This window comes from Cibotium barometz, chromosome 26, assembly GCF_041138505.1.
Source record: "Cibotium barometz isolate CiBa-2024 chromosome 26, ASM4113850v1, whole genome shotgun sequence".
Taxonomy (NCBI): Eukaryota; Viridiplantae; Streptophyta; class Polypodiopsida; order Cyatheales; family Cibotiaceae; genus Cibotium; species Cibotium barometz.
In genome coordinates, this window is record NC_141071.1 from 41,805,692 (window position 1) to 41,814,349 (window position 8,658).

Below are 8,658 nucleotides of genomic sequence, written 5' to 3' on the forward strand. Positions count from 1 at the left end.
TTTGGGACAAAGGTTCACCTTGATGATGACAGATCATCAAAGTCTGAAGTGGATCTTCACCCAAAGGGATCTCAACATGCATCAAAGGAGATGGATGCAGACCCTATAGGAATTCGATTTTGAAATCAAGTATGCTGGGGAAAGAAAATGTGGTGGCAAATGCACTTAGCAGAAAATCCTCCTTGCTTGCAATTACAGTGGTGTCAAATCCATTGATCAGTGAAGCAAAGGAGAAAATCATGCAGGATAAATTCTTTGCCCCTATTGCTACCCTTCTAATGCAGGAAAGCAAGACTCCTCAGGAAATGAGTTGAGTTCTTGGATACAAATTGGATGAAGGATGCATGTATTATAATAATCGACTATGTATTCCCAATGACGAGGGAATAAAGGGAAGAATTCTGAGAGAAGCCCATGATAGCCGGATAGCTGGACATCCAGGGTTTATAAAAACCTATATGTCTGTGAAGAAAAGCTTCTTTTGGCCAGGACTCAAAAAGGATGTACTTGATCATGTGTGGAAATGCTTAATATGTTAGAGAGTCAAGGCGCAGAGAGAGTCAAGATGCCAGGGAAACTGTAGCCTCTAGACATTCCACAGATGAAGTGGGAATGTATTAGTATGGACTTAATCACTGGATTACCTTCAATGCAATCAGGTTACAACTCTATTTTTGTGGTAGTTGACAGGCTAACCAAAGTTGCCCATCTGATTCCAGTGAAAGAAACATACACTACAGTGGATGTTGCCAGAGTTTTCCTTAAAGAGATCTTCAGATTGCATGGCTTACCCAGGATGATAGTAACTGACAGAGATCCCAAATTCACATTGAAATTCTGGACTGCATTCTTCAAAGCACTAGGAACTTTCTTGGATCTCAGCACAACTTATCACCCCAAAACAGATGGCCAGACTGAAAGAGTGAACTAGGTAATAGAATATATCCTTTGGTCATGCTGCGGCGGCAGGGAACCCAAGAAGTGGTTAAGCCATTTGCATCTGGTCAAATTTGCTTATAATGCTTCTTATCATCGAAGTATTGGGATGAGTCCTTTCAAAGCTTTGTATGGACAAGATTGCCTTACACCGTTGACTTGGTCTAACCCATCGATCATGGGGCAATGGCTCTAATCTCCCCGGGCTCAGTGGGGGTTAACGATCCCTCCTGCCTCTTGAGCTGGCGTACTCCTGCTCGAGCATGGCGGGGTTTGGTGATCTCAAAAAACTCCCCAGTCACTCTATCACCAAGCTGCGTCCACTGAGAGGCCTGGCGATGATAGTAGAACTCATGTCTCTGCTCCTCTGCCTCTCTAACCTCCTGGCGTGCCTGGCTCAGCTGGGACACCACCCACTCACATGTAGACACCTACTCCTCAAGACGCTGGAGCGAAGCAAGGCTACGTCTTAAGTGACGCTCCCGCTCTCATGTCTCTCCCAGTCGTGTCAAGGCTGTAGCGTGCAAAAAAGAGCTGAGCTCGATGAGTCCCTGGGCACACTGGCGTGCTGCATCCAGGTCAGAGCTCTGGCTATCATGCCATATCCTCTCAATGTCCTCAGAAAGACTGGGATCTATAAGTATCCTCTTTGGGATTCTCAACTGCAAGCTGGTCTCTCGTGTCCTCTCCTCAGGTGTCAAAATAACTGGCGCATGGTCTGAAAAAGAGGTGCCAGTGAGAATGCCAATGGAGCCACCACGCTCCCCGAACAACCTGTCGCCCACATAGAAGCGATCAATCCGTGATAGATTAGTCCCTCCGTGCCGGGCGATCCAACCGAGAAAAAATAAGACTGTCTTGAGAACGGGAGAAAGCCTCATGATGCTGCCATGCATCAGTGATCCACAGTGTCATACAAAATCGCTCCCAAGCTGCAAGCTCCGTGCCATGCACTATAACATGACTGCCTCCCACCCTATCGGCCGGGTCCTCAAGCATGTTGAAATCTCCCCCAACACACCAATGTGCGGCCTCGGGCAATGCATCTGTAACAAGGGTCCAGAACTCTGCTCTGGCACTAGCATGGTTGGGCGCATAGACATTGAGCACTCCAAAGTGCTCATCATACATCCTCAGAATAACATAATGTGCTCTACCAGGCACAATGACCCCGCGATCCACAATGGCCTGCTGGCCACACATCCATAATGACCATACATACTCCTCCCTGGGGCCAAAACCTGTAGACCAAAATGTGTCGCATCTACCAGGCATCACCGAACCATATCTCCGAATCCTGCTCTTACTCAAATGGTGCTCCTGCATCATCAGAATATCAATACTGCCCCCAACCAGGCATCTTTGAAGCTCTTGCCTCAAGTAACCACGATAACGTACATAGTGTGCACCGCCAAGGCCCTGTACATTCCACGAGATGATCCTCATGGATGACCTGCTGAGGTGGAGGCTGTCTCAGCCATACGGCGGGCCTTCACAAGCAGCTTGGATGGAGAGTAATCCCCATCCGAGCGGCTACGAATCTGCCCACCCGGTGTGCTGTAAGAGTCTCAGACCAGGCGCGCCAGTGGGGCTGTGTCCCATAGCGACTGCCTCCCGCTCGGAGAGAGAAACCTCATGTATGCATACATAGCCAGGGTCTCGTACTAGGTCTGCCACTATTATGTGAACCACCAAATGTCGAATCCCGGAGGCATTCGCACTCCCGGTATCAAAGAAATGTGCCAAATCCCAGAGTCGGCCTATCACGTATGTCATCTCCAAATCGCTCACATGGTGGGTCTACTCCTGGAGGGGAGCAAAGCTGTTCCTCACTGGAACCCAGTGATGCTGAGGTTGTGTGACTGCTGCTGCATCGGTCTCTGGGCATGCTGTTGTGGCTCTCCCTCTACGGCGCCCCTAGCCAGGCTGCCAATCCGAGGTCTCTGTGGGCTGAGCAAAGTGTCCCGGAGGCTGCCTGCCGAGACGCATATGTGGGCGGGCCATTGAGGGTCTGTTGCTGTTGCGGTGAAGGTCGGGGTCTCCTGCGAGGGTAGGCCTTGGCCAGGTGGCTGACCTGCCTGCATATAAAACACTGGTTTGGGAGCCCCGAAAACTCCACTCTCTGATTGATCCATCCCCCCCCCCTATCCTAGGTAACTGAATGACCTTCGGAAGGGAGGAGATGTCACGAACCAAAACTCTGACCGAAGGCAGGCCAGCTGCTCTAGCCACCACTGAAGATGCTGTGGGGCCAGTCTCAAGCACCGAGCCCACCAATGATCCTATCCTAGAAAGGAGTGGGAGGTACTCGCGACGAAGTCCAAGAAAGCAAACTGTAACATGGAATAGGCGCTCTCCCTGCTCGGCCGGCTGCTGGGTCGAAACCATGATACCAAGGTCTGAAGAAGGCTCGAGCGCCCCTGATGTCAAGGGGACTCATGGCTAGGACCTAGGCCACGCTCTGGGCTGTCTCGAACTCAATCTGGTAGTGTCCGTGGCCCAGTAACTGAACGTCCAGGATCTTGCCCATATCTGCAAGAAGGCGGGCCTGGAGAAGATCCCGGATCTCCCCTCTGCTGGGGCGAGTGCCAACTATACGGCAGATGGTGGAATGTGCCTGGAGGCGTTCCACCTCTGCGGCGAGGCTCGCTTCCTGTTCTGGTGAAAGAGAAAGCCTGATGGGGGTATCCTCACGGGCGGGCGAGGGGGCTGCGGAAAGTCCCTCTCTGAGGTGGGGCGGGAGGAACCTCCATTAGAGAGTCTGAAGCTGAGTCGAGGGCGAAGCGATAAACCGGGGGTCCTGCAAGAGCCAAGCTGCACGAAAAGGCGGAGCGGGGAGGGGAAGAGAGGGAAGGGCGGAAAAACAAAGGGGGGGGGGAGAGGAAGACAGAGGGGGTTGGCGGAAAAAACCAGAAGGGGATGGGCGGAAGGCAGAGGCAGAGAAGAGAGAGAGAGAAAAAAAAGGGGGGGGGCAGCGGGGAACAAAAGGGGGAGCGGGGAAAACGCGAAAGGGGGGTAGGGCGGGGGTAGGCACGCGTAGGAGGGGGGAGCGGGAGGCATGAAGGAGACGGGCCGGTGGGTAGGGGGCGACGGGCGCGAAAGGGAAGGGCAGGGGGCGCGAGAAACACAGGGGCGCGAAGGGGGGGTGCGAGCAGGCGGGGGGAGGCTAAGTCACGAGGGTGGGGAGGGGGGGTGCGAGTAGGCGACAACTCGAGCAGGGTGAGGGGTGAAGGCTTCAGCGAGCACTAAAGTTGTTTCTTTTTTACTGGGTAGGATGTTATGAGGAAGAATTAACCTGGAGCTATGATACCATTGTTAGGCTCTAAAAAACCCTAATGTTCAATAGAAATACACAAAAATAGCAAGTACAGAGAGTAGCAATAAAGAGCTCGAACGTACTATGTACAATAAAAAAATTTGGATCGCTAACGCTTGAGGCAGAATTAACTTGTTGCTCTGATACCACTATTAGGCTCTAAAAAACCCTAATGTTCAATAGAAATACACAAAAAACAGCAAGTACACAGAGTAGAAAGCAATAGAGGGCTCAAACATGTGGATATACTAGAATGAAGTGACAAGACGTGTACAAGCACAATACCTTAAGTACAAACCTTAAATGTGAAAGTACAGGTGTCCAGACACACAATGTCCACTCTATAATGTGTAGAGGAAAAAAGTACCCCTGGCAAGTCCCTTGTTCACATGGTCACTACCACATATGTATAATCCTACACACACGACTTGTCACATTAACCATGTCTGCTTGGCATCTAAACATTTTTTTTAAATTCGATTTTACACAAGTTGAATTAAGTAACGATAACCAATCTTTGCCTTAATTCTCTTGTCATTTAGAACTTGCAAACAACATCAAGGACTCCCTCCAAATGGTAAACTCACACATGATATACATTTTTATGGACGCACATGTGGTAGGCATAGAGGGATATTTTAATAGATCAAATCATTTATTTTTTGTACCACCCTGAATGGGTGTTGTTTAGAACTTACAACAACATGAGGACTCCCTCTAGATGGTGAAGCCACCCGCAATATACATTTTTATTGGTCGCCTAGGTGGGTAGCATGTGCGAAAAGATAGGTTCGACTAAGCTTAGAACTAGTTCAAAAAAATTTAATAAAAATATCCTTCTCAAATTGATGGGTTAAGGAAAGGAAAACTATCTCCTCGAAGTTTTCAAGGTTTAGTTATAATTAGGTTAATGCATTAAGAAAATGCTCATTCAACACCTTACCGCTAGTTTGTGCCAATGAAGATACAGCCTAGCAGTAAGGTGTTGAAGTCCCATGCAAAAGGTGATGGGTTCAAAACCTGCTAGCTGTTGACGGTGGCGACACCGAAGCACACACGCACATGTGTACAAAACACCCCCCCCCCCCAAAAAAAATGCTTGTTCAAGATAACAATTTTGTCTGGAATTCATGGTGAAAAAGATAAGAGTTTAGGTTGTCTCTAGCTAGCAAGAGGTCTTGGGTTCAAGTCTCACTACCTACACTAAAGTAACTCCCACAAGTAGGAACTCAACAGATCACATTAGGTTAGCGAGTATGGAAAAGGAAGGGCACAGAGAAGAAGAGGATCATCATCCCCATCCTCATTATCAGGAGGAAGAGGATCATCATCTCCATTTCCACCCCCATCCCCATCAGCATCAGCATAAGGAGCAGCAGGAGGAGGAGGATGCCCGCCATCATCATCACCAGCAGCAGCACCAGGAGGAGGAGGATGCTTCAACACACCTCCACCGCCAGGAGGAGGATGTGTCAGCACGCCACCACCACCACCACCACCACCATCATCATCGTCACCTCCTCCAGGACGAGGATGCTTCATCATGCAGAGTTAAAGCAGAGCAGCAGCGCCTGCCACAGCAAGACCCTTGCAGACCACGCAAAAGGAGGAAGATCCACAAGGACCCAGAACCCACCATCATCAGGACTTCTAGAGAGAAAGATAGAGCGTTACCTCAAGAAGAAGCAAAGACACAGGTTTCCAAACAGATTAGGGTTTTTCCCCACCAAGGTATTGTCTCCCCCTCCCCTGAATTCATTCCTGCACATGTGCATCTTCCCCATGACCTCATCATCTCCAACATCGTGGCTTCCAGATTGCCCCTCTTGGACCTCATCCGAGCCCGTGCCGTGTGCAGACTTTGGAGAGACTCCATCTTCTCTCCCATTATTGCAGAAGATTTTCTTTCAAACCCAGATTGTCGCCGTCCCCAGCTTTTGGTGGAGCATTCCTCTCCCTCAGGCCCTAGTCTTGCTGCATTTGACCCTCACCTGAATCACTGGTCTGTTATTCCCACCCCATCATTCCAGCATCTTATTGCTGCATCTAGTGGTTTGTTTTGTTATGTGACCAAGGCTGGCCGGCCGCCATCCCTTGTTGTGGGCAATCCTCTCACCCATCAATGGAGGCATTTGCCTGCCATACCTCTAAGTGTGCCAGCACATGGCCCCCAAATTGTGGCGATGACAGCTAATGCCATTGCAGGGTCATACAAAGTGATGATCCTCTTTGGACTATGGGATGATGATGCAACCGATGCATATTTGCCTTTCATGTATGATTCTGATGCTGGAAGGTGGGCGCCCAGAAGTACAGTGTCCGCGAGGCTTTTGTTTGCGCCTTCTCGCTCTATAGTGAAGCCCCCGGACACATTGCTCAGTGTGGACAGTATTGCCCTCAATCTCTTGTCATATGATATGACTAACAATACAGTTAGTACAACACAGCTTCAGGACTTGCCATCCCTCATCAATGACGAAGACCCAAAAACCAATCTGTGGCGGCGCTTGCCCCAGATAGCAAATTGCAATGACACATTGTTCCTAGTGGCCAGGTGTTTGGGAGAAAGGGCATTAGATTGCAAGGTGGGACAGGTGCCCATAGTGCTACACAGCTCTGTCGGTGTTTGGATGATGCTGTCCAGTTCTGATAATTGGGAATTTATTACCAGGATACCTCTTGATTTACTAGAGATACTGGTGAAAGGCTCCGATGGCACTGATTTTATTATTGCCAGCAATGGTTGCAGTCAGCTTTTCTTTATTTTGAAGGGCAGTCCCCACATGCTGGCTTATGATACAAGCTCATTCTCATGGACTCTTTTGCCTGGTTGCCCTGCTGATTACAATTCTTATCCCCTACACCAAAGTGCTTTTTACGAATCTCTTTTCTGGATTTCAGCTGTTTGAACAACGTCTGCTTGAGCACACTGCATGTTTATTACACTCAAGAGTCAAGACGCAAGCGTTGAGGTAAAATGGGCTGTGTTTAAATAAATAGGAAAGTCTATCTGGCCAGCTACTTTTCCATAATTTCTAATGTATGTACATACTTAAGTATGTATGTATGTGTAACATGTGCCCTACCGGACACAAAAGAACCATATTGTCTTCCTTCAGGAGTCCCTACTGCATGCAGTCCTATCTGCTCTTTTACAGACTTAGGCCTACATTTTTCCACTTGGGTTATAGCAGCAACAGGTCTAGTGATCGGAGGAAAGATACTCAATGGAAGGCAGTGTGAGCAGAGCAGCATTAAGGCTAATTGGTAAACTAGCTGGCCAACCTGACTGCCGAGTCCCCTGAAGTATTAACTTTAGCCCACTAACCAATTGTCATAAACATATATCAATCCCAATGGTGCCTCGACATTGTATCATGTATGTCAGCCTATTTAATAGCACATAGTGTAATAAAATCTGGTTGCTATATATGCTTCCGCTCTTAAATTCTGTTCAAACATGGTGCTAGAATATCCCTTAATGAGATTGTACACATTGTGAAGTGAGAGAGCTTGATAAATGGAATAATCATTAGTGGATGACAAAAATAGGATACTTGTAAATGGTGTGAGCTTGATAAATAGAAAACGTATTCGTGGAGGATCTAACTGACCAGCCCCAGCTACAACATTTACACACCTAGATGCTATTGCTGATGCTATACATTTGGGAACCAAAAAATCTGGCTCCTCCCCCCGCTCTCCCTCTCCCTCTCCCTCTCCTTTCCCTCCTCCTCCTCTACTTCCTTCTTGGTCCGTTTTCCTCCCTTATTCCTCCTCCTCCTTGCACTTTGATGCTGGCATATGGATCATATGTTGGTTCATTGACTTGGCTATGATGTCAAACAAGTCAATCTCATAGGGAGATGCATTCTTTGGGACTCAGCATCTCGAATACACAAATTTAGTGCACTCCTTTGAGGCTGGCTGCACAAAGAACAAGGAAGAGGGATGTATCGTGCTGTATGCATGATAAGGTAAAATCTTTACCGGAAGGTTTTTGTAATGGAATAGGAATTGATTGTCAATTCAGCTTAAGGTCAAGCTAGAGATTGATAACGTGTCTAGGAAATCGCTTGTGAGAGAAGACTTATGCTATAAAGGTAGGTGTGTTAGTACTTATTCATGGACTTGCATACCTGTCAAGAATTTTAAATCTTAATGAACCTTATTGGGAGTTTGCAGGTAAATCACACTTTTGCTCACTCTTCTATCTTTTATTCATGAATCGAACGTTTTCATCTATAGACTTCAATTTCAAAATCCAAGATCAAGTTGGTAGCTTTGTGCATCCTACTTGAGATAAGGAACACATCCAAGTTTTAGCAAGGCATGGTACATGTCTTGCATGCTACTTACTGTGTCAACATAGTCTTGTGCCATGTTATGTAAAGTGTGGTGCATGG

At 47.9% G+C, this 8,658-nt stretch overlaps 1 protein-coding gene across 1 annotated transcript; it reads left to right on the forward strand.

Moving 5' to 3' along the window:
* The first annotated feature begins 5,467 nt into the window (after nt 1-5,467).
* LOC147623983 (F-box only protein 6-like) lies at nt 5,468-7,682 on the forward strand. The gene is made up of 2 exons (XM_086820657.1): nt 5,468-7,224; nt 7,447-7,682. Exon 1 carries the CDS (start codon nt 5,509-5,511, stop codon nt 7,159-7,161), a length of 1,653 nt encoding a protein of 550 aa, XP_086676783.1. The 5' UTR covers nt 5,468-5,508; the 3' UTR covers nt 7,162-7,224; nt 7,447-7,682.
* Nucleotides 7,683-8,658: the final 976 nt, after the last annotated feature.